This window comes from Aedes aegypti, chromosome 1 (assembly GCF_002204515.2).
Source record: "Aedes aegypti strain LVP_AGWG chromosome 1, AaegL5.0 Primary Assembly, whole genome shotgun sequence".
NCBI classification, from domain to species: domain Eukaryota; kingdom Metazoa; phylum Arthropoda; class Insecta; order Diptera; family Culicidae; genus Aedes; species Aedes aegypti.
The window spans coordinates 156,176,896-156,204,698 of record NC_035107.1 but is presented as its reverse complement, the minus strand read 5'-3'; the positions used below and the strand labels follow the sequence as shown (position 1 = coordinate 156,204,698).

Genomic DNA, 27,803 nt, shown 5'->3' with positions numbered 1-27,803 from the left:
ATTTCTAGCTCAATTCAAAACAAATCTCATAAAATTTATGGTGGTTCGAATGCTATTCAAGTAAGAGACTTTCACTCCAAATATCATAAAAATCGATTGAGATTTGGAAAAGTTATGGCTATTTGTTGTTCTTCGACGTGAATATTGTAATTTTTGGTCAAACTTTCGTTGCATGGAACCAATTGAAGATAAAATCTTTTTCAATATTTTATGTAAGGGCGTTTCTAGGCCTATCATAAGGTTGCTTTGAGGTGCATTAGTTTTTGCATAAATGCTTGAAAACAATTTTTGGCCCATAGTGGGGCAAAAGTTCGAATCAGCGGGGCAAAAGTTCGACCCATGTATAAAATCACGGAAAAATTTGCAAATTGCCTAAAATCCACATATTATCTTCAAATTTAGTTAAATTTGTCTGATCGTGTGAAAATTGTCACCAAAATTTTACATTTCCACTGAGTTTTGCGAAAAACTGCTATTTTTGAGTATATCACAATTAACTCGGTTTTGGGCAATTTTTTGATGAAAATTTAGTGTGTATTTTACGTTAAACTTAAGTTTACGGCTGGTGCAAGGTATGCCTGTCATAAAAGGATCGATATTGTGTGTTTTAGCCAGCGAACTTTTGCCCCACACTAGATTCGAACTCTTGCCCCACCGGTGGGGCAAAAGTTCGAATAAGACAATCAATTTTGAAACTGTTTTAACTAAAAATGAGTAAATATTTTAACACAAGTTTGTTCAGCAAAATTACAGCCAGTATGTTGAAGGTTCAATGTATGGTATTTGTTTTGTTTTAACTGCTATTGTTTTCCTGGAAACTTTGATTATACCACTAAGGTCGAACTTTTGCCCCACCTTACTCTACAAGTTGGAAGCAGCAGTCTCCGCCATATTGACTGCTAACAATCTGTGTTAAAATTGAAATTGGTGTGAAAATAATTCAAACTACAGTGCTGATATCAACCGAAAGGATAGCTAGTTGTTCGGAATCAGGATTACTTTGAGTGGAACTGCTGTTTATGTGATTTCTGCAACCTTGAATCATTCGACAGGAGCCAGCAATCCATGTCCTCGTTGCTGTTTGCCCGCTTTTGACAGCCAATGATTTGGATCCAGTACTGTTTCATGTTCAACGTTTTTCTTGAAGGATCTATGTGTAACAATTCAGAAATAAAATAATATTCTGGAGAAAAACGTCTCGTTATTTGTGCATCTGAAAACATATCGTCACTTCGTTGCTTAGGTTTTCTCATTTTGCCGTTCTTCTTCTCACTTCAGTAGGGAGAACCAAATCAAAACAATCAAAGCGTTGCGCGTTGTTTAAAATTTACATAGATGGAAAAAGTATTTAAATGAATTTTTGACATCGTGTAAATTTACGCTATTCTTCGCATTCCCTTCATGTGCATTAGAATTGGCGGAACATTACATGGAATTTTCTAACTGTGAATGCCATCTAATACGGATAAGACAATCATATTACATTTGATAAACTATGATACAGGACTTTTCTAAAAATGTTGTTGAATGTCTCAATTTGTCACCAATAAATTATATCAACTTTACATAACTTTTCAAGTATGTTTTTATGGTATTGTCAATCAAATTTGTTTTTTATACAGTTCAACATATTATCTTTCATGTTCTGCATAACTTTGGAAATATTTCAGAGTTTGAAATTTTGATATCTTGACGTAGATGTGCGTGGAATGTGTCAATACAGTTAGCACGCATGTTATACTAAAGCATTTATTTTAATCAATCGTAGCATATTTTGTTTACGAGAAATTTCTTAATTAGTGTCTGACTATTTCATAGTGAGTCCAAAATATTGTGGTAGCATGCTATTTAGATCGAGAAAATTTTTAAGCAACGTGTTGTTAAAAATACATTACATGTGGAAAACATACGTGCTAGCTGACCTTTGGAACAACGCATGTGACCATAAATTAAAGTAACTGATGAAAAATTCAATCTATACTTTGTCAAGAAAAACGTTATATATGTATAAAGCAGGATGTACACTGGAAACTTCATATATGCATGGCAGGAAATGATAATCACCATGTATAGAGTAAGGTGGGGCAAAAGTTCGACCTTAGTGGTATAATCAAAGTTTCCAGAAAAACAATAGCAGTTAAAACAAAATAAATACCATACAGTGAACCTTCAACATATTGGCTATAATTTTTCTGAACAAACTTGTGTCAAAATATTTACTCATTTTTAGTTATAACAGTTTCAAAATTGATTGTCTTATTCGAACTTTTGCCCCACCGGTGGGGCAAGAGTTCGAATCTAGTGTGGGGCAAAAGTTCGCTGGCTAAAACACAAAATATCGATCCTTTTATGACAGACATACCTTACACCAGCCGTAAACTTAAGTTTAACGAAAAATACACACTAAATTTTCATCAAAAAATTGCCCAAAACCGAGTTAATTGTAATATACTCAAAAATAGCAGTTTTTCGCAAAATTTAGTGCAAATGTTAAATTTTGGTGACAATTTTCACACGATCAGACAAATTTAAATAAATTTGAAGAAAATATGTGGATTTTAGACAATTTGCAAATTTTTCCGTGATTTTATACATGGGTCGAACTTTTGCCCCGCTGATTCGAACTTTTGCCCCACTATGGGCCAAAAATTGTTTTCAAGCATTTATGCAAAAACTAGTACACCTCAAAGCAACCTTATGATAGGCCTAGAAACGCCCTTACATAAAATATTGAAAAAGATTTTTTCTTCAATTGGTTCCATGCAACGAAATGTTGACCAAAAATTACAATATTTACGTCGAAAAACAACAAATAGCCATAACTTTTTCAAATCTCAATCGATTTTTATGATATTTGGAGTGAAAGTCTCTTACTTGAATAGCATTCGAACCACCATGACATTTATAAGATTTGTTTTGAATTGAGCTAGAAATCTTAAAAAGAAACTCTTACCCCACTCGAACTTTTGCCCCACTTTACTCTACATTGCGAATATTGATTATAAGAGCATTTAAGATTGCTCCTCCTTTTGCATATACAAGTGAAAAACAATAAAAATCGGATTCTTCGCTCACCTTGCTATACAAATTATGTCCTGCTAAATTTGGGCATTTCATGCTTTTTATATGGGCCTTATGAAAAAAAAAATGTGAGACTTGTTACGCTTGCATTGCCTCCTTATTACGTAATTTGTGGATAATTCCTTATATGCCAATTTAGTTAGAGTGAGTCCAAAAGTTAAAGTGATATATCAAAGGAAAATTATACCCATAACGCGGGTAGATCACCTTTTCATGGTGTGTTATGGGGTAAAGATCTACCAGTGAACCCTAGTCCTGACTGCTTCAAACGAAGAGAACAGGATATTATAGTAATCAAAGGAACATTTTTTAGTCCTTGTTACATTTGTAAACCTTGTTGAAAGTGACAAGTCTCGGTTTTCCAGTCGCCGAGAATGATCTTGAGAGAAGGAAAAAAAAAGAGTCGAATACAACAATTTGTTTTCTAATCTTTTATTTATTTAGTTCTCTAGTTTGAAGAAGTAAGGACTAGGATTCTGATGCATGGACAATATCGGTGTAATTTCTTGGCTTTATCGAGGGATCCGATTTTGACTGATAAAGGGGCGCGCCTGTGGAGAGTGTACCCACCACATTCTTCAAAGGGTATAAATAGCGGAACCTTTCAATTAGAATCCTTTCCTACGATCAAGTTAGGAATTACAACTGTAAGAAAACCGAATACTTTATCACTTCTCAATAGTGATAAGGTAACACGACATGCACTATACAAAGGACACGGGATATACTACAATAGATCAAATATTGGTCGCAGTGGTTTATGTTCCGAACAGGAAAAAAAGGAAAATTACATAAAATACACTTTACACAGATTACACTGCGGAACACGATTTTGTCTCAAGCACCAAAATATCGCTATTTACATTATTAATGGTTGTTGAATCCATTGCCATCTACAGAAATATCATAGCACGTCTAGTTTTTGAGCTATTTGTAGTTGAAAATGCTAAATTTGACTATTTCAGCCAAGTTGCATGCAAGTTTTCCAGCTTGTATGGCAATTTATTTGCTTAATTTGCCTCAGAACTTAAACTTCATGTGTATAACAATACTTATCATCAATGTTCATAATATTTTCGATGCCCTAAACTTATTTTTGTTAGTTTAGAAAAGTATTGTATTTTGTCATATAAGAGAAACGAGAAATTTTGTATGAAGACTGGAAGCATGTTGAAAAAATCGATTTAACCTCAATTTAATCGTGCAATTTCGATTAAATTATATCTGAAATGAAAGTTCAAATCCTATTTAGCATGCTCAGTAGATTAGATCATAATATTTTTTGATAAATCATTGTTTAAATATGATGTAAACATCGACATAACCAATGTTTTATGCAATTTTGGTGATCTGTAGCTAAAAATTGTGACGTGCTGGAACATTTCTGAAAACGGCATCAGATTCAGCAACCCCAAATTTACTAGAGACACATAATTTGATTCATGAGACACGCAAAAATGTCATTTTTGTTACGCTGTGTTACATGCCGTGGATCAAATTTTGATGAAAATTTCACATAAGGGAACTTGGTCCAATTAGGACCAAATTTTATGTTCCAGTAAAATTCTGGATGTATTTTTTTTTCTCTCAGAGGCTATTTGCTACTCATATCATATGATTAGACATTAGAGTGATACACATTTTGAAAGATTGGCTCCTCTATGCTTGAACGACTTTTATTATAATGAATTCCAGCCTCCTAAATTTTGATTAGGAAGAAATTTAACTATGCACACGCCATTTGAAGTTTATATGGAGATTTCTATGGAAAACGCCAACTTTTTGTATTCGGCCAACTGTTGACATATTGTTGGAGTGGATCCACGAGGCACGGTAATTAATTAAAAATTACCCAGATTTATACAAATAAGCTTGGAAAATATTGACGGAAAAGAAAGCTGGGTTTCTACCCAAACTGATCCCCCAGGATAACTCCGAACTGGTGAATATCTCCAAAACAACAATGTTCTTCAAATACATATACGAGTTAAAGTTTATTGAAATTATTTTGTACATACATTTGTTTTTCATGCGTAACAAGCCTGGGGTTCATTTTACAACCGCTGTTCATTTTTCCACCCCTTCTCCTACCCCTAAATATAAGAAAGTGTAAATTTATATTACATTCCCTTTAATTTCACACGAAAAAAAAATTCTTGCATGGAATATGGTATACAAGCTTCATACTGAGGCCAAACTGTAATTAAGGAAAGTGTACCAGTTATGGCTATAGTGGTTCCCTTTTCGGCCATATGTAAAATTTTGATAACTTTAACATTTTAAATATTTTTGAATGTTTTAACATCAAGATATATCTTAAATCTATCTACTACAACCAGGCCCATGGCACGGGGCGAATTTCAGCGTAGTCAACATCTCCATGTGTTTACTCATTTCCGGGTGATTTGAATCGAGAGTGCAATCAGAATGCGAAGTTTTGTTTAATGTTTATGATCCATAATCGAGCAAGTTTCGCAATCAAATCACTGATTGCTTGCTTGGAGGTTTGCAGGATGCCTTTTAATGTTTGCTCTCCTTCCAAAACCATCGAAATGTTGAATGTGCTTCAACTTTTTGGCACATTATTAGCTGGTTTAATAATATCAAAAATTGATAATCAAACCATAGCAAACAATTAAACAAAACAATGGTGTTTATTTTCACAGTTCTTACAACTGACAGTGGGCGATATTTACTTATCGCCCGGGACATCCTGGCTACGAAGAACACTGTGTATCGATATATGGTTGTCATGGGCCTGACTACAACACACACAAGTTTTCAAAATTTTAAGACATTGAAGTTATTACGTATGGCGAAATAGGGAACCACTATGTCCATAACTGGTACACTTACCCTATAAAATATAATGGAAAAATGGTGAATGTAACTTTTTGTAACATTGTTTAGCTACGTAAGTGAATCGAATCGGTAGAAAATATTAGTTTACGGAACAAGTTGCAGAATGATGATTTTTACAGCGCGAGTCGCAAATTTATCCTACGAGGCTTGCAGAGTAGGATAATTACGACGAGTGCTGTAAAAATCGAGTTCTGCAAAGAGTTACGTACAACTTTTTTTTGCAATTTCGTAGAAGACCACTTAAGGGTATCAGAAATTTTCTCGGAATGCATTCACAATTGTTTATCAATTTCTGAAAAATTGTTTTGTTATGATTCATTACGCAACTAAAAACAGTTGCGTAATGAGAAAGCGTTGCGCAATGAATCATTTCAGCACTGGTTTCAGTTGCGTAATGACTATTCCCGCACTGAAGACTTCAGTGCAGGAATGTAGGCCGTTTCATGAACGATTGGCGGGATGAAAAATAGCCTATTACGATAAGAAATTGCTAAAAATAATTATTTATGCACCTTTAAGATTCATTTTGGCATCGATGTTTTATTTACGACCAAATCGTCGAAAAATCGTCAGAAAGGTTCACGAAACATGTTGTTGCAACATATGAACTCAATAACTCTAAAAAATCATATAAATGAAAACCGAATTTAGTACTGTATAATTTAATTCCACTGGAGCTCGTATTCTTTGACAGTTACACGTATTTCGAACTCTACCGTAAGGCCGTTTTCAGTGACTTTGACTTCGAAGTCGAGTCTAGTGCACGACACTGCAGACGGCCTTACAGTTGAGATCGAAATACGCGTATCCGTCAAAGGATTCTAGTCGAACTAAATGGTATAGTACTAAATTCGTTTTTATTTCTTTATAGGTATTCCACTGAGCAGCCTAAAAATTTATTATAATATTTTTTGTTTAATCGTTTGGGGCACTGTACATTTGCCCATAATAGTAAATATTCTTAATTACTGTTTTCATATTAGCGAAACTCAAATCAAAATCTAATTTTTATGAAGATTCAAGTTTTTACCATAAAAAAATAAAAAGGCAAGATTTTCATTACATTTCGTTTCTTCTTTTTCCTGGCAATTCATATCAACTAGGACAAATCCTTCATCTTTCCTATGTACACATCTACAGTTGTCAACTAGTGACTTTCTCTGTCAATACAATTATCTTTCCTTTTTTTATGTCAGCTACAATGCTGCTTCTATACCCTGGAAAGTCGAAATATCGTATTCGCATAGAACCCAAACGCTTTCAGCATGGTATTGCTTTGAACCCGCGCGTTTACCAACTGAGCTAAGCAAAGTTGTAGCAACAGTTTCACTTTACAATTGAAACTTGTTGAGTTTTATTAGCAATAGTTAATAAATGTTCTGGAATGGGTAGTCCAGAACTTATTGTTCATAAAACAACTACCTAGACATTAAAAAAAACAAATTCAGGCCGTGGTTGTGGCTTTTCTACACACAATAATTAAAAAAATGTGTTGACTATGGCATGCGTTGATTGATACGCATATGCAACTTCAAAGTAAAGGCACAGCTTTGAGCAAGAAATTGCTAAATATTGCTGATTTCATATCAACTAATATGACCCAAAAATAGCAAACTACTCAGTCTACAATGTTTATAACAAACTGATGATTTTCAAGCACATCTATTTTAATGTGAATGTTGATAATTTTGATGATCCATATATTCATAACTGAAAAAATAGCTGCAACGAAGTTGTTTACAAATTTGTTTTTTTTTAATCTTCTAAAAATAATATAACTCACATTAAATAATACATCACGTAGGACAAATAAGTACTCATTCAGTCGGGTCTCCTATTTATGTTACAGAGATTTTACAGCTAAATGAATTTTGATGTGCGGCCAATTATATCAATGGGATGAAAAGATAGGATCAAACTTTTCTGAAAACATTCAATGCATAGATCCACAATTTAATATACAGTGGTTCAGTTTTTACTAGGGTAGGTGTACCAGTTATGGACATAATGGTTCTCTATTTCGCCATACGTGATAATTTGATTATTTTCAAATTTTTAATCATTCTTTGTGTTTTAGTAGTTTGATATAAAATAAATCTTGATTTTAAAACATTGAAAAATATTCAAAACGTGAAAGTTTTCGAGAAAACACATATGGCCAAATAGGGAACCACTATAGCCATAACTGGTACACTTTCCCTATATTAAATTTTGCATGCAGATAGAAATCATGGTAACATGTGATAACTGATCATTTCACAAATGTTTTCAAATACCGTCTAGGGGTTGAGAATGAATCAAAATATAATCTTAAATATTCGAGCAATCTTTGAGAATATGAATACAATGTTTTAGAGGAATGTTTTTTTTATTATTGTTAACAGCTTCTATGAAAAACTGGTCTGTTGTGAGCTAGTAGATTATTTGGGAAAAAAATATTGAAGAAAGCAGATGGGACGCCAGAAAGAAGAAGAAGAAGGGTGTCATAGAAAATTTAAGCTTCAAATGGATACATACTATCTTTAAGGCTCACATCTCGAAATGAAGACAATTTTTTTGAAAAAAACCTGAAGTTCGCAGACACAAAAGTCAATTTGGACAAATTGAGATGTAAAATTGTGAAAAATAATAGAATCGTGGGCAGTCCATTTGCTTTGTTCCTATTGCCAAAAAAAATAGCTTCCCCTCAAATTATCAGCATGAGTTGTTTTTCAAAAATCATGCTGCGAATCGCAATGTAAGTCTAATCTGTCGATCTGCTATCATTTGTATACATAATTTCTGTGAATATTTTAATCTTACATAATCATAAACTTATTAGTGCTACATGTATGAAAACTATGAGTAGATAAAAAATAACCAATCTTGTTGCCATTTCGTTTCGATATCAAACAAAAAATATGTGTATCTTAGTGAGCTCTCAATTTACTCGCTATGATAGCAGAAACAGTATTCAGTTTACATGCATTGACAGAAAAAATAGTTTTGAATTCGATTTAATTGGAACATATACTGCCCATAACTGCATAACAGTCACATTCGACATTTTTGACAAATTGGAGTTTATACCATGGAGAGTCATCAAATTATAAATACTTTCGATCAACTTAATGAAATCTGTGAGATTGTTCTAGAAACGAAAAAAAAATACCAAGTTGTTTTGTCACATTGGTAATTATAACCGCATAACAGTCACATTGAGATTATAAATGTGCTTTGTAACGTAATAGCAATGAAATTTCTATCAGAATTATTTTTTGACTATTCACCTAGTATGCGATATGAGTTGTACAAAATAACAGCCTCAAATAAGCACTTTTGAGTTCCTGGTATTTTTTTGAAATTTAAGTTTCCTCCCATACGGCAATAAGATGCAAAATTGGTATTCCATTTACTCAATGCCTACTTTTGTCGAATGTTACAAACAGTGCTGGGAATGGTAATAGTAGTAGGCTTGAATTTCGCGAAAATCACGTGGCTTTCCCAGTACAGTAGTTCAAAAACGTGAATCTCATCTAGTAGCCTATATTGGGTGCATGAATTTTCTAAATCGTTAGTCTCATTGAAGGCTCTGAATGCGGGAAATGCAGCGGAAAATAGAACATTTTTCTACAGTAATTTTGGGTTGCCCTTAGCAACGAGTGTTTTGCAATTTTCAAGGCTCTTTGCCTACAGCAGCGATAGGCGTGAGTTTCACTGGCTTCGCTGACTGCGATTGGCTTTGTTTGGCTACTGTAGAATGAATTTCATATTTTTTCCCAACCCTGATTACAAATATGCAGTTATGGGCAGTATATCTGCTCTTAGTGTTGATATTTTAACCGTTAAAATGAACAAAATGACAACAAACTAAGTTTGTATGCAGAATCACAGCATCAAAATTAGTTTTAAATATGATCTTAAGCTAGAAAAGACAACTAAATTTGTTAAAATTAAGGAAAAAACACTTTGTCGAATTGTTCCGAGAATCAGCCGCATACCAGTCACACCACTGGTTTACACAACGCGTAACACAAACATGTTTTGATTACCTTAATTTTTTTCTCGGGACGGTGTCGGAGTGAAAAAGATTAAAATATTTTCTTCAATTATGTAGAACCTACAGACGGAACTAACTTGCGATTCATAGAAGTTAAGTTCAATGTATACATTGATGACTTTTTCTCACTTCAAACGATGATATCAGTAAAATTCTTTTTGACTGTTTGATTATATAGCGCAGATTACCCTGTAATAGAAATTTGCGTGGTAGGAGACCTGACAACACACACACACATGCATTCGTTTCCGAACATACGTATTTGATCTATTGCATATTGAGATTTCATTTCATTTTCAATGAAAGCATGAAACGAAAGTGGCATTTGTTGCGTATTTTATGTTATTTGACAAAACATTTTATTTCGACTAAATTAATTATTAAACTCAAAGGAACAGAACCGTGAAAACCAATATCGTCGTGTTTCATTGAAAATGTTTCAGGCAAGAATTATAGAAATTCAAACTATTTTAAATTAATCAACGTTTCGTTGGACAAATGGTTACTCAAAATGAATTAATCAAAACATTGCGCCTTAATAAAATAAAGTTGATTGCACTGAAACTTTTTTGAATTACTTTTTGTTCCTTAATATGCTGCCCATAAAAGCATAACTGTCGCTTATGAAAACATTGCGCCTTAATAAAATAAAGTTGATTGCACTGAAACTTTTTTGAATTACTTTTTGTTCCTTAATATGCTGCCCATAAAAGCATAACTGTCGCTTATGAAAAAAAGCTAGCGCTCAAAATTTGAAGTTTGTCTTCTTATACAAATGTTCATAATTTTCTAGTACATTTCTGCAGGCCGTATACATTTGGTACCACCGCACAGAGAGCCCATTTTACTTCTATTGTTCAGCATAAAATTTAAATCATCAACTACATATTTTGTACAACCTTTTCAAAACATTAATATTCAAACGATGAAAAAAGGTGGTGGTTCGAGAATCCATATGGGACAGTTATGCTTTTAGGGACAGCATGCCTATGTGAAAAAAAAATATAGTTTAGCTATACTCTCATCTAGTACGACCGGTATTGATTGGTTCATTTGAGTGTTTGAGCAAACTAAAAATATACGAAAATATGTGCACCGTTGCTTTCTGATTAATATTTTACTCTCATAAAAATGCTAGTTTGTTGAATGTCCTTTTTCTGTGGATATTTGTGGATATTAACATACATGAAGGATTATAGACGCACACAAGGTTGAGTACATTAGACAAAACACATTCTCCATGCAATTGATTTTTACTACTTGTGCCAATTTTAAATCGTGGCTCAATACACTATGTCAAGTTTTCTGACAACATGTGTATTATGCAGCCTATACTCGCTGTAATTGTGAATCAATGTAGTTGTTGAAAACAATCGTAACCACAGACTCGCGGATTGGGTGCATAAAACGCGCATGTTTTCGAAAACCTTTTCGTTTTTGTTTTCAAAATCAATTACATGAAGGGGAAAGGGGTTTATAATAGGTACTGTGGGGAAAGGATGTGTTCAATTTTTCTGATATCGGTGTTACCAATTACAGAAAATGGGAAGTACAATTTTAAGGAATGAGGGCATATTTTGTTTGTTATAAAACCACTGAAGTTATTATTAATCGCATCATTAAATGGTTTTAGCGTCAAAATTATTACGCAAAACCAAAGCAATATGATAGGATAGATTCATCCAGTATTATTAGAATCTATTCTCAGGCCCATTAAAAACTGAACGATGGATATGCTGAGTAGAAAAGTATACCTAGTGCGCAAAATAATTTTCTCGTTTTTTGCCTTACACCTAGTAAAATGAAATCACTACTCTCTGTATATTTGTCTCCTAAAAAAAATTGTATTTTTTGTTTGAATGAACAAAGATCAGTGTCTGTACTGGTGATGGTTAAGATTAAACAATGCCTTTTTATGGTTGGTATTTGCAATGTTTCGATTGTTTAGTCAATAAAGTTCTTCCTACAAACTGAACGAATTTTTAACAGGCCTGTTCAAAATATTAATGATGCAATTTACTTTTTACACACTCTAAACTTCAGTTACACCTATCATCATAATAAATTTCTTCAAATGCATTTCGAAAAAACATGATTAGTACTCAGTTTCGAACTGGTGTTCGCAAAGATTGTAGAAGCACTTACCTTTCACTGTATTCATCCATGTGAGCATATGATTGGACCGAATTTTCTTCGATGAGAAACTTCACTCTTTGGTAAAACGAAGCAGTAACGGATGGAGGTTGCTTCCGAAGCAGCACTTCTACAGGGTCGTTCGATGCCAAACACATTATGTGTTCAGCACATATTTGATGTGTGCAACATTCGCTGTCAGAACAGTCAGTCATGCCATCTGTAAATATGAGAATCATTGCATTATTTCAAAACTATTTATTTTACTAGGCTACAAAATTGTGAGAAATCAATCCGAAAAGAGCGTTAAAAACACGAACAATGCTTAGTGTTCTAGGAGCATTTCTGCAGTTATTCACTGAGAGCCTATGCCAGCTGACCATTTTTGCATTCGTTTATGGTATCTGGAAAGTAGGGCAAATTGCCAACTATAGTCAACTCTACCTTACACGATATTCCGTATCTTGACATCGAGTTAGAGAACCATATATAAAGTGGGTTTTCATGGCTAACTCGATGGTCCCTTCGATCACAGTTGCACTGGTTTTGTGTTCTGTATAGAGTTACATATTTCTCAGGAGTACAACAGTGTACTTACGAGTCTCTCAACTCATCGAAATCGCAGTGTGCTGCGCTAGCCAGAGTCTCACAAAAATTCTGAAAGCGCGCGCTGGGTTATGTGCACCCGAGGAGACTCACTCACTCACTGCACGCCCGTTCAACATCGCTCCTTCTTCTTGGCATTACATCCTCATTGGGATAGAGCCTACTTCTCAGCTTAGTGTTCTTATGAGCACTTCCACAGTTATTAACTGAGAGCTTTCTTTGCTAAAGTTTCCCTTTTTGCATTCCTAAATCGTGTGGTAGGTACGGTGATACTCTATGCCTAGGGAAGTCAAGGAAATTTTAACTACGGAAAAATTCTGGACCGACCTAGAATGTCTGGGCTCGATTCTTCAGCATGGCTTGGCTTTGTAGCCAATGAATCTAATCTGACATACACACTTAATTCAGAATGCCGATTCTCGGCTAATTTTAACCGAGATCCGCACAGCCGAGTAGTCGGCAAACACATTTCCTGGGATCTCAGCAAATAAAAGCCGACTATCAGGAAATCATGCTTCGTTGCTAAGCAATCGGACAATTTGTTAGCTGAGTCTCGGTTAAAATCGGGAAATCGAGATTCGCACAGCCGAGCGTGAAATAAATCTAAGTGTGTAGTTAGCTATTTTCTACCAAGATTTTGATCAGATACTGAACTGTTTTTTTTTTTAAATCATCGGTAAATTACCGCCGAGATTATTGCAGGATTTCGAGAGATATCTAAATGAATATTCTGAAATCCTCGACAGATTTCTAAAGGATTCTTAGCGAGATACTTGATATAATTTTCAGCAATAGTTTGTCAAAGAGATTCCAATTGTGGCTTTCTACAGACCTCAAATAATAAGTTTGATTAAATTCTTGTCAGATTTCCAGCAAAATCGTTAATGGATCGTCTATTCTATGTTTTAACTTGCGTAGTCGAAAGGCAATACTTAATCCCAGTGTTTTCGGAGAAGTGATTAAGTATTGCCTTAGCAAAAGGCTACCTATTTAAGAAATTTTACTTATACTTATACCCACTAATCATAAGTTTCTCGTAGTCTTACATTACAAGTCATCAAAAAAAAAATCTGAGCTAATAATAGCTTGTCAGTTGTGAAAATTACAATATGTCCTGATTTTGGATCTTCACCCTAACTACCTCTGCCCTCAATAAAGTACATCAACTACCCATTAGACATTTGTCTGTAGTATAAGGGAAATTGCAGTGTACCAAGGAGCTGATTGGAGCATGTTAAAAGTATGTTTATTTTGACTTACCATTATCGTTATCGATGTTATCTTTGCAGCTCATCTCCAATGCGATAGAGCAGTCATTTCCAGCCCAACCGTCGATACAGACACAACGATATTCGCCATCTTCCAACGCGCATTGTCCATGACGAGAGCATCCATTTTCACAGCCAGCTGTAGGAAAATATAATATGTCTTCACTTATTTTGTAATTCTTGGTGTTTAAAAAAAAATAAAAGGGTGCAATCAAAGTTCGTAATTTCTACTGTTAATGTTTTCAGACGGAAACGTAATCCGTATGAAAAAAAAATGGTGTTGAAAAATAGAAATATTATATTCTTATATGTCTATTTGTTGAAAGGAACAAAAAAAAAAAAGGTGGAATGTCAAATGCTAAGAATAGGCCTACTAGATTTCCTTATAAAGGATATACTTACGTAGCGTGCAATGTCGCCCATTCCATCCTTGCGAACATACACAAGTTCCGTTTTTACACTGACCATGTTCGGCACATCTTGGGTCACAAGTCAATTGATCACACAAGCTACCAGTCCATCCTTGCTTGCAACGGCAACGCCCTGATTCGCATATTCCATTAGAACCACAATCGAGGCTGCAGACAGCTGTTGGAAAAATAAAAATATTTATTTTCTAGTCAATGTTACCATTCATATCACACTACATACCTTGAGAACAATCCACCCCAGTCCAATGACGGTCACATACACACGACCCGGTCTCTAGATCATAAGTACCGTGGTCAGAACACGTAGGCAGACATTGATACACCTGTTGGTCAACTATACTGCAGTCGTCACCTTGCCAACCAGCCTTGCAGTAACATTGACCAGAAACACATGTACCATGACCAGAACACGATGGATCCATACAGTCGGCTACAAGGATAATCATGATTATTTGTTTTTTTTTTTGCATAATAACTTCCCAAACGTTTAAACGTTTTTGATTTTAAATTTCATCTGGTAAATGGTGTAATGAATATCAAATAATACTTACGTTGCTCACAGTACAATCCTTTCCAACCTCTTTCGCAGTGACAATCGCCTTCAATACAACGTCCATGGTTAGAACAGCTTGGTAATTCGCACTCGGCTACCGGAATATCGCATTCGGACCCTTTCCATCCTTCCTCGCAATGACATACTCCTCCACCATAGTGGCCGTGAGATGAACATAACACAGGACACACGCCTACAATTTAGTGTATTTAAAATTAGTAAGCTCATCAAATTCTGGATTTCTGGAATACATTCAATCTTGATGTTTCTTCCTTTTGATTGAAGATGATCGCTCGTTTGAGGTCAAACGGGCTCACATTGATTGATGTTCTCACTAACGTATTGGGCGATATTTTTGACAAATGTTCCAAGTGTATGTTTGTCTGTGTTATTATTTAAATTTTTTAGCAAACTCCGGGTATTATGATTGGAGGGTTGCTGAGGGATGTAACCGACAAAAACACAATTTTGAAAAAAAAAACACTTCAAACAGTTTTGTACTTTGCACAAAAATCATGGAAGTCCAAAAAAAACGAATAATTTTTCACATAATTATATTATTCTTTCTATTTAATATATGATAATTTTCTTATTTTGCCCTGTCAAATTTGGTGGTTTTGTAGCTTTAATAATATTCCTCAAGGACCTTAAATTATTGTCAATTATTTGGATCGCCATTTTGTTTTATTTATTTATTTATAATCACCGTCTTCGAATTAAAATCGTACAGACTGAACCACTTAGCACTAATTTACGCATACTTAACATCTAAACAATTCTACTTATTCGAGTTTTAAACACATTTTTGCACATATCGAAGTCAAATTGATCGGAAACAACATTGAAGGAACGAAGACAAGAGTCGAACGGATTATTGAAACCATAATTAGTGCGATGGTAAGGAATCGCAATCATGGGAGTGTTTCGCAGTCGTCGAGAAGGGATTTGCAGAGATATTTGCTCGAGAAGCGCAGGACAGTCTATAGCACCATTAAGAATGTCAAATACAAATAGACGTTGATTCCTCTTCTAGAAATCCATCTACGATTGATTTGGTCTTAACCGACTCTAGTCATCTTTGTAGCCAACTGATTACTCATGCTGATTTTGATTCTGATCATGTCCCTGTTACATTTCAAATATCCCATGAAGCGATTCTCAATCCTATCAGCTCCACTTTCAATTATTTACGAGCCGACTGGAATATATATAAAACGTATGTTGACTCCAATCTTGATGTTAACATTTCTTTAGAAACTAAACTTGATATTGACAATGCTCTTGAAACTTTAACAAATTCCATTGTTGAAGCCCGGAGCATTGCAATTCCAAAATGTGAAGTAAAATTTGAATCCGTGATTATAGATGATGATCTTAAACTCTTGATCCGTCTTAAAAACGTGAGGAGAAGGCAATTTCAACGCACTCGCGATCCTGCTATGAAAATTATATGGCAGGATTTGCAGAAAGAAATCAAGAAACGTTTTGCTCAATTAAGAAACAAAAATTTTGAAAATAAAATTTCTCAATTGGACCCTGGCTCTAAGCCCTTTTGGAAATTATCGAAAATCTTGAAAAAACCTCAGAAGCCTATACCGGCATTGAAAGAGGAAAACAAATTATAACTAACTAATTGCGAAAAAGCTCAAAAACTTGCTATGCAGTTTGAAAGTGCGCACAATTTTAATTTAGGACTTACTAGTCCAATTGAAAATGAAGTTACTCAGGAGTTCGAAAATATTCTCAATCAAGAGAACGTTTTCGAAAATGCCTGGGAGACTGATTTGGAAGAAGTGAGAACTATTATTAAAAAATTCAAAAACATGAAAGCTCCTGGCGATGATGGAATTTTCTACATCCTCATCAAGAAACTTCCAGAAAGTAGCTTATCATTTTTAGTTGATATATTTAACAAATGTTTTCAATTAGCATATTTTCCTGACAAATGGAAAAATGCTAAGGTTGTTCCAATTTTAAAACCAGACAAAAATCCTGCAGAAGCTTCTAGCTATCGTCCAATCAGTTTGCTTTCCTCCATCAGTAAACTTTTTGAAAAGGTTATTTTGAACAGAATGATGGCCCACATCAACGAAAATTCAATTTTTGCCAATGAACAGTTCGGATTCCGCCATGACATTCGACCACTCATCAACTTTTACGTGTAACAAATTTGATCCGTTCCAACAAATCTGAAGGCTATTCTACTGGTCTTGCTCTTCTAGACATAGAAAAAGCATTCGACAGTGTTTGGCATGAAGGTTTGATTGTAAAATTAAAAAACTTTAATTTTCCAACATACATTGTTAGAATAATTCAAAGTTATCTGTCAAATCGTACACTTCAGGTTAATTATCAGAACTCCAGATCTGAAAGACTTCCTGTAAGAGCTGGTGTTCCTCAAGGCAGCATTTTGGGACCAATATTATACAATATTTTCACATCTGACTTACCTGAGTTACCTCAGGGATGTCAAAAATCTTTGTTTGCGGATGACACAGGCCTCTCCGCCAAAGGACGAAGCCTGCGTGTCATATGTAGTCGATTGCAAAAAAGTTTGGATATTTTTTCTTCATACTTGCAAAAATGGAAGATTTCTCCTAATGCTTCCAAAACTCTACTAATAATATTCCCACATAAACCAAAAGCTCTTTATTTGAAACCTTCAAGTAGACATGTTGTCACGATGAGAGGGGTTCCAATAAATTGGTCAGATGAAGTTAAGTATCTAGGGCTCATGCTAGATAAGAATTTAACTTTCAAAAATCACATTGAGGGCATTCAAGCCAAATGTAATAAATATGTAAAATGTCTCTATCCCCTTATTAATAGAAAATCAAAACTTTGTCTTAAGAACAAGCTGTTGATATTCAAACAAATTTTCAGGCCTGCCATGTTGTATGCTGTGCCAATATGGACTAGCTGTTGTAATACCAGGAAGAAAGCTCTGCAGAGAATTCAAAATAAAATTTTGAAAATGATTCTGAGACTTCCTCCCTGGTATAGTGTAACGGGACTAGGGGCGGCAAAAACCTCGGATGTAATACTACCTCCGCTTAAGCGCCAGGCAAGTTTTATCTTGCCGCGAAGGAGCGAGTTGTCTCAAACAAAGAATCCCGACCCGGCTGCGAGACCTCAGGGCGAGTCCTTAATCGCGACCGTTGACCCACGACCGAAACATCCGTACACGACCTCCAACGAATAAAAACAAACTATCAAGAAACGATTTCAACACTTGAGGGTGGGTAGGTTTCCTTTGTAGGTTTTCCTACCCAGAGCCTATTCTACTCGTCCCGAAAACCGAAATCTGAAAATACCAGTTCTCTTTTATCTAAAAGTGCAAAAACTAAAATCTTGCCAAGGCTTGAAAATTCATTAGGTACCTATTTATTCAATTCACTTTTTGCTCATGGCTTTATAATCTTCATCTTAAAATGTAGGGGGTTAGTATTTACAATTTTAGGTAGCGCTTACTTGATCCTTTCCCATTGTCCTTATTCCTTATCCTTCCTTTCCTGATCCAACGAATCCTGTTCCTTAACACTCCGAATCCTTTCTCCGTTCCAATCTCCTCGATTCGAATTCCTTTTTGGTCGGGTAGCGTACACGTGCGTTCGTTTCAAATTCTCACGGCCCTCTAGCGGCCGCTAGCGAAGACAGTGCGTTACGTTCTGAGCGTCACAATCATGCTCGCTCTGTGACGTTCTCGGAAGCGTGGTGAATTTGAGGTTGTTGTTGTTGGCCGAAATAATTATGATGGTGGTCCTGGCTACGGCGATCTGTCACTCGCTACATCGACACGAGGCTGATTATGCTGCACTGGCACTATGCTCATCGGCCCAACGTACACCACGTCGATGAATACCGTCGACGGTGGAGGCTTTGGACTATTCGCCCCGTCCTAAGGGTGGACCTTCACTTGAAGGAAAGTTCTTCAAGCGAGACAGTATTTGGAGTTAGATTCTAACATTGTTTCTCGTTGTATTACAAGAGTTACCTGATTGCACACACGCACGAAATTACCAGAACTAATCTAAACTTTTGTTCAGAGCACGTTTTCAAAAAAACTGTTCAATGGGAATTAATATTTATTTTAACAAACTTGGCAAATTTCTACTTCTACTAAATCTTACTTTTCAACTGCGTACACACCTTTCACTCTTAACTAGATTGTATAAAATCACTGATTGACCTTTAATTTTATATTTAACTTTTTGCAAAGAGCGTCTTAACTGTTCGACGGTTTAGATTAAAGAGGATGGCAATTTCAGAAATTTTGGGCTATTACCCTGTACCGGCGGTTCCCGAGTTCGTAAATGTTCGTCGTTTTTCGTGTACTTCCTTTAAGAACGCAAGTTTTCAGTTTTGATAAGGACTCTACTGTTGCATCGCAACTTGTGGAATCAGAGACTTGGTACGCGAAAAGTGGCTACACGGAAATAATATTGCATTTCGCACTGTTTTGGTTTTTGTAATTAAAGATTACATTAAAATACTGTAACCTCGTTACACTTCCCCCTACCAACTAAAATAAATGAATGAAGGGACTGAATTTATTTTTTTTGTGGTTCAAAAAATAACTAGTCATCTGTAGACGATAAAATTGCTCTGGTATTTTTTTTAAACTACTTGGAAAAACTTTTGTGTTGCTGCATATATACGTTTACTTATATTTAATTCATGGTATTTTTCAATTATTATTCTGAATATTTACAATTAACTCTAATATCTAATGCGTATCTAAGAACTAAACCCTATTTTTTTAAGTTCGCCAATTATATTGTGCCGTTCATATGGGATACCTAGGTGAAAAACTCCATTTGCGTAGCTCACAACGCATCTCCCTATCCTTACTTGAATCGCCGAGAAACTTCTCAGCCACTTCTAAACCAACATTAAATCATGATTTTGAACTATCCGGAAACATCCGAACAAACATCAACCAAACTACTTAATTTGTTGCAGGAACTATCAGAGCTCCCAAAATAACATCAACCTACGGTATCCCTATTGCAACAGCCTCTACTGTAAACTGATTGATCGACATGTCAAACAAATCGACGAAAAGCTTTGACATATCGTACTGTCAAAATCTCTGTGGTGAATGTGAAAAAGAAAGACAATCAAAACAAAGTGAAGCAAGAAAAAACATGGAATCGGTTCAGGATTGTGAGAATTATCAAAAAAAAAAAAAACTGCTGAAACTACGCGAAAAACTAAACAAACTATTGTAAATTGTGATGGAAAACACGGAATGGACTATGGATGCTGATACATGGAACTCTAACAGGAAATTTACATTGGTGGATCTATGGAAACATGGTAATCATCTACGCACTAAATGTCGCTCACTGCGCATCGGACGAAAACATTACGCCCCCGCACTGAACAACTATAAAACATATTATGTACAACAGAACAATGCGAAAATAAGTGATAATTCATTGATTAAGTTGAGAAATAGCTTAAAAACAGACTATATACAATGTTTACGCTTAGTGCCTGTGGTAAACGTTCACAGTGTTTATTATCGTTTGTTTTTGTACATAGCTGTAAAATTGTGAACTTAAGACTTGTTCGAAGTGTTTTTGTGTTGTGAAACTTTGTCCAAGGATATGTAAGAGAAGAATCTAGGTTTGAACGTCAGTCTGGTCATCGTCTGGCCCTACAGACTCGCACCGACTTCCAGCGTACTCTCCCCTCTCAGCTCACCTCGGTGAACTCCGGGCTTGGGTGGTTAAGCTGACTGATCGTTCTAGGGTAACCGATTTTTCTCTTGCATATTCTATTACATAGCTTTTTATCAATCCACTAGAACTAAATGCTTCTTCTTCTTTTAGGTCAGAAGCAGTCCTAGGGTGATGCCATCGAGACGCGAAGAGGGGATTGCTTGTAGGATGAAAACTGTTATTGAAGCCAATCCCTCCCGCTGAACTCGGAGTTGCCAAACCGTGAGTTTGTGTTTTTTTGGACTAATCTCATTGTAACTGTGCTTTAGTGTGCATCAGACATAGCTGTAAATTGGTTCAATTGATTATTTCTTCTGTAGATTTGTAGCGTGATACACGCCCAAACGATTACCGTTGAGATCTTCTAGGTCGTAACACGCTGTCCCTATTTTTGCTACTCCTATAGACAACGAAAATGGATCAGCAAGCTTAGGAGAGAATTGCTTTCATTTATTTGATTGATGAAAGTTCTTTTTCAACCGAATTTGCTCTCTTGTGATCGCATTCGCTCGAAAGATTTTAAGTCTACAATGTCTAAGTCGGGAAATAAGTTTTTGCTCGGGATAAAACTGAATTACATGTTTGATGTCTTGAACCTTTGCTTTCACCGTATCATATTCTTGCGTGATTGATTTTTTTTACTCTAAAATTTTCTGTTTCCGAATTTCTTCTAACTGGGCTTGTCTCAACTTTTGGCGTTTTTCCTGGACGGATCCATCAATTGCTAAGCATCTCAATTTTAATTCATAATCAATTTCATCTTGTAATATATTATTAGGATTAATATAACAATCATTTTCTTTCAAAATTCTGAACTTCCATGATTTAAACAAGTTTTCCTTTATATTTTCAGGTCACCTTCGCAATCACAGAATGGAGAATAAAAAAAATATTGAAGAAGAAAAAGAAATACTTATATGTTTATCGACCCATATTATTGAATTGAATTGAATGTTTATACAATTCAGTAAAAATAAAAATTCAAATTCTGTATAATGCAGCAAAACAAATTCAATTTAAAGCTAATTCTAATATTAATCCGAAATATATCTTCAATGAACGTAACTAACTCAATCCCAATTCTTAAATATCTACAAATTCATTGAAACTTAAAAACTAATCCTACTCAATTTAACTAAATACTGTACAAATTCAAAAAACCGTTAGTTGGGCGCCAAATGTAACGGGACTAGGGGCGGCAAAAACCTCGGATGTAATACTACCTCCGCTTAAGCGCCAGGCAAGTTTTATCTTGCCGCGAAGGAGCGAGTTGTCTCAAACAAAGAATCCCGACCCGGCTGCGAGACCTCAGGGCGAGTCCTTAATCGCGACCGTTGACCCACGACCGAAACATCCGTACACGACCTCCAACGAATAAAAACAAACTATCAAGAAACGATTTCAACACTTGAGGGTGGGTAGGTTTCCTTTGTAGGTTTTCCTACCCAGAGCCTATTCTACTCGTCCCGAAAACCGAAATCTGAAAATACCAGTTCTCTTTTATCTAAAAGTGCAAAAACTAAAATCTTGCCAAGGCTTGAAAATTCATTAGGTACCTATTTATTCAATTCACTTTTTGCTCATGGCTTTATAATCTTCATCTTAAAATGTAGGGGGTTAGTATTTACAATTTTAGGTAGCGCTTACTTGATCCTTTCCCATTGTCCTTATTCCTTATCCTTCCTTTCCTGATCCAACGAATCCTGTTCCTTAACACTCCGAATCCTTTCTCCGTTCCAATCTCCTCGATTCGAATTCCTTTTTGGTCGGGTAGCGTACACGTGCGTTCGTTTCAAATTCTCACGGCCCTCTAGCGGCCGCTAGCGAAGACAGTGCGTTACGTTCTGAGCGTCACAATCATGCTCGCTCTGTGACGTTCTCGGAAGCGTGGTGAATTTGAGGTTGTTGTTGTTGGCCGAAATAATTATGATGGTGGTCCTGGCTACGGCGATCTGTCACTCGCTACATCGACACGAGGCTGATTATGCTGCACTGGCACTATGCTCATCGGCCCAACGTACACCACGTCGATGAATACCGTCGACGGTGGAGGCTTTGGACTATTCGCCCCGTCCTAAGGGTGGACCTTCACTTGAAGGAAAGTTCTTCAAGCGAGACAGTATTTGGAGTTAGATTCTAACATTGTTTCTCGTTGTATTACAAGAGTTACCTGATTGCACACACGCACGAAATTACCAGAACTAATCTAAACTTTTGTTCAGAGCACGTTTTCAAAAAAACTGTTCAATGGGAATTAATATTTATTTTAACAAACTTGGCAAATTTCTACTTCTACTAAATCTTACTTTTCAACTGCGTACACACCTTTCACTCTTAACTAGATTGTATAAAATCACTGATTGACCTTTAATTTTATATTTAACTTTTTGCAAAGAGCGTCTTAACTGTTCGACGGTTTAGATTAAAGAGGATGGCAATTTCAGAAATTTTGGGCTATTACCCTGTACCGGCGGTTCCCGAGTTCGTAAATGTTCGTCGTTTTTCGTGTACTTCCTTTAAGAACGCAAGTTTTCAGTTTTGATAAGGACTCTACTGTTGCATCGCAACTTGTGGAATCAGAGACTTGGTACGCGAAAAGTGGCTACACGGAAATAATATTGCATTTCGCACTGTTTTGGTTTTTGTAATTAAAGATTACATTAAAATACTGTAACCTCGTTACAATAGTACCAATGAGTTACATAGAATATCCAATGTTGAAACATTGGAACAAATGTCAAATACAATCATTAATAATTTCAGGCAAACATCGTTACAATCTTCTATTGCCACGATTAATGCGTTATATGTTTAGGTTAAGTTAGGTTAAGTATATTAAAAACGTTTTTTTTTCTCTTATAAGCAGGTGAAATCAACTCACCTGTAAAAAAACTGAACTGCTACGGCAAATGAAATGTAATATGTTGTTAACAAAATGTTAATTAAATCTTAAATTTGTTTTACCAAATTAGGATGATAGTGTTGTCAAATAACACAGAACACCTAGATATAAGAAATGAATGTAATGTTTGAAATGATACTAATAAAGAAATTAAAAAAAAAAAAAAAAAAAAAAAAAAAAAAACAAATAGACGTTGCATTTTTACACGCCTGTCAGTCAGCGGTTCTAAACTTATCAGTTGGCAGCGATCCGGATACGGAGGAAGATTGTCCGGATCATTCCAAGGAAGGGAGCGAAGTACGAAACGAACAAACTTCTTTTGAACGCGTTCAATGGAGAGTATCGGTGCAACATAATACGGTGACCACACAGGGGCCGCGTATTCAAGAATGCTCCGCACTAAACTGCAGTAGAGTGTTTTCAAAGCATAGATATCAGTGAATTCTGAAGCGTGGCGCCGGATTAGTCCCAGGATTGAAAAAGCTTTAGCAGTCGTGATTCCAACGTGTTCATGAAATTGTAACTTAGCGTCGATGGTAACTCCCAGGTCGCAGATCGAAGCTACACGTTCTAGATGTGCAAATTCCATGTGGTACTGGTGGGTAACGGGGTTGTTGGAGCGAGTGAAAGTTATAACTTTGCATTTATCATTATTGACACGCATACCGTTGTCGCTGCACCAGATCAGCAAAGTGTTGATGTCCTCTTGCAGCGCAAAACAGTCAAGTGATGAACGTATGATACGGTAGAATTTGAGATCATCGGCGAACGAGAGTTTGAAAGATGAAAGGCACAAACACAAGTCGTTCACAAAGATATTGAATAACAGTGGACCCAATACGCTACCCTGGGGCACTCCAGACGTTACGTTGATTTCACGGGACCTTGATGAGTTGACCACTACTTGCGCAGTACGAGCGGATAGGTACGAAAAAATCCACTCCGTGAGCCAATCCGGGTAGCCAATTCGCTTGAGTTTATCGATGATTAAAATATGCGGAACCGTTTCGAACGCTTTTGCGAAGTCAACATACACTGCGTCAACTTGATTTCCCGACTCTATCTCCCGTGACAGCGAGGTAACGTAGCACATCAGGTTTGTTGTTGTTGAGCGATGTCTCATGAATCCGTGTTGATACTCGGATATTATCGGTGCAGCTACGGTGTAGAGGGCATTGTGCATCAGTTTTTCGAAAATTTTGCTCAAGCAACACAGTATTGAAATACCACGGTAGTTTCTGACTCGGTTGATGTTCCCTGACTTGTGGATTGGAATGATGAAAGCTGTCTTCCACACGGAAGGAAATGTTCTTTCGCTCAGAGATCGATTAAATAAAAGCGTGACAGGAGTGACAAGTTCTGCAGCACATTTTCTCAGGAGCAGTGGTGGAATGCCGAGACGATTTACTGAACACGCTTTCGAAAAATTCAGCAAAGAGATTAGCGGCTTCTTCGTTAGAACTGGCAAGAGTTTCGTCATAGCTTACATTGCAAGGGATGCGGGTGGATGACTTCAGTTTCTTTACAAAGCCCCAGAAGCGTGTTGGATCTTGCTTGACGCTGGCCTGCACTCCGGATATGTAGTCGTCGTAGGTAGTCTGCAAAACAGACTTGTATGTTGCCTCGGCTTCACGTAGGGCGATTTTGTCGCCTTCAGACTTCGAGAGGAAGAAGCGTTGTCGTGCTTTCCTCAGTAAATTACGGAGACGACGCAGCTCAGAAGTCCACCACGGTTTGCTGGAAGGTGAGTTAATCGTACGTCGTTTGCGCGGGACCAAAGCGTCACAAATTTCGAGAAGCTTGTTGTAAAACGCTGCAGACAATTCGTCGACCGTACCGGTTTGCTCGAGAATACTCCAGTCAACATTTCCTAAAGCTATAGCCAGCTGATCGAAATCACACACGTTGAAGTCATACTCCACTCTGTCAGCATCGTCATCGAGTGTGGCTGGAATACTAACACTCACGTCGAGAAGTAAAATGAATGGCGCATGGTGGTTGTCAATGGGTAATAGTGGGGCGGGAGGTTGAACTAGATCCAGTAGCTCTGGCAGACTTACGAAAACAAGATCAAGGAGTCGATTGTTGATGTTCTCGAAATTGTTCACTTGTCGCAGGCCTGTAGCGAAAAGGGTTTCGATGAGAGATTTCTCTTGTTCTGATGAAGCATTCGAGGGAATGTAGCCGTTCAGCTCGTCGTCCATCTGCCATCGCAAATTTGGGAGGTTGAAGTCCCCCACGGAGAGAACAATATCATCTGCTGAAACACTGTTTACGAGGCCCTGTACTGCATTTGCGTGGGCAGAATATCGGTCGGCGGACGAGTTAGGAGGAATATAGATAGTAATAATGTAGAGTGAGCGATTGTCCAACTTCATCCGAACCGCAACCTGCTCTAATTGATCGCAATCCGACAGTGGGAACATTTCACAACGAAGATGATGCTTAACGGCAATCAGCACGCCACCACCACGTGCATGCTGACTGTTTACTCTACTGCGGTCGCAACGGAAGAACGTGTAGTCGGGAGAAATTTCTGTACTATCTATGTCATCACGGAGCCAGGTTTCAGTGAAAACAAGCACGTCATAATCACAACTAGACAGTATCAAACGGAGTCGAGAAATCTTGGTGCGCATACCTCGTACGTTTTGGTAGTATACTGCTATGCTGGATCTCGGTGAAATGTCGCTCGATGGTGGTGTGCTTGGAGCGTGACGATCAATGCGTTGAGCTTGGCTGCTGGAATCAGTAGAAATTACTGGGAGGTAGTTGTTTTCGATGCTAGAATACTTGCCTCCGAGGACGGGTTGGGAGACCCCCTCTTCGATTTCGTACGCTGGACCGGGATGACTGCAGGACGCTGGCAGGAGTGGCTCGACTGCGACGAAGGAATTGGGGTCTCCCATAAGGCTTGCAGGCATGCATCCCGGGGACGACGATGGAAGCGTTGATTGAGATGAAAGTTGGGCCAATGATGGTTGGCTTGATGTCAGAGATCTGATGCTGTCGATTGTTGAGGTTACGATACACTTTGATGAGTTACTGCCATAACCAATGTGAGGTAGACTGCCAAAGGTGGTGCGAATTACTGACGGAGAAGTGTTTTTAACGTGATTGTACTTGCCTGCGAGAACGGGTTGGAAGACTCCCTCTCCACATTCGTACGCAGGACCGGGATGGCTGCTGGACGCTGGCAGGAGTGGCTCGACTGCGACGAAGGGATTGGGAGCTTCCATGAGGCTTGCAGGCGCGCATCCCGGGGATTGAAGTTGTGCTGAAGAAAATTTGCTCAATGATGATGAAACGTTGCAACCTTTCGAAGAAGTTCTGAGTTCGTTCGTTGATGAAGAAATATTTCGCCAATTCGAGGAAAATTCGATCCATTCAGAAGACGGATTGGAGGCAGTGTGCGTAGGGCTGCCAAAAGTGGTGCAAATTACTGGACGAGAAGCGTTTTTAGGATGGAAGTACTTGCCTGCTGGAGCGAGTTGGGAGACCTCTTCTCCACACTCATACGCAAGGCCGGGATGACTGCTGGACGCTGGCAGGAGTGGCTCGACTGCGACGAGGGGATTGAGGGCTCCCATAAGGCTTGCAGGCGTGCATCCCGGAGCTGAAGATGACGAGTGTTGACTTGATGAATCTAGCTCAGATCCATTACGGGGGTGGCAGGTGATGAAGCAGCTTGAGGAGTTAACAGTGAAGGCGTTGTCGTCAGCGGGAACCGAAATTTTGGGGCTCCGTAGTCTTCAAATTCTCGAAACAGTAGTCCCTCTGGCCATGTCTCAGGATCAAGCGCAATTTGTTGTAAGGAAGGATCCAAACCAATTTTAAACGAGACGAAGGAAAGAGATTCGATTGTTCTTCCCTTCGGTACAAGCTTGACGATGGGTGGATCTGCGTCAATATTGAGGTTTGCTTTAACCATGGCACTCACAGCTTCCACAGTGACGTCAGGGCGAATCTTTGAGAGGTACAAATAAAACCGTTGAATATCTTCTTTCTTGCAGATAGGGATCGATGGGTCATTTTCTTGAGGTTTTTTACTGCCTACTTGACAGGTTTCAGATGCACGTGCCACAGGCTCGGCCATGCGTGGGCGCTTTGAACCTCTTCGTTGGTTAATAATAGGCCATTGTACACTTGAAGCTGGAGTCGAACCGGGGTGGGGCTTTGAATTCAGTTGTTTTATTTCCGTG

General features: G+C 37.2%; 1 protein-coding gene across 1 annotated transcript in view; it reads right to left on the bottom strand.

Moving 5' to 3' along the window:
- Window positions 1–12,020: 12,020 nt before the first annotated feature.
- The window catches only part of LOC110678654 (teneurin-a-like), a 159,146-nt gene continuing 143,363 nt past the window's right edge, over window positions 12,021–27,803 (bottom strand). Inside the window, exons 11-15 of the mRNA XM_021851803.1 lie at window positions 14,972–15,166; window positions 14,641–14,850; window positions 14,392–14,577; window positions 13,982–14,128; window positions 12,021–12,335 (exon numbers count right to left, since the gene is read on the bottom strand). Of these exons, the coding sequence (XP_021707495.1) occupies window positions 12,124–12,335; window positions 13,982–14,128; window positions 14,392–14,577; window positions 14,641–14,850; window positions 14,972–15,166 (950 nt within the window). The 3' untranslated portion in view covers window positions 12,021–12,123. The remainder of the gene's footprint in view (window positions 12,336–13,981; window positions 14,129–14,391; window positions 14,578–14,640; window positions 14,851–14,971; window positions 15,167–27,803) is intronic.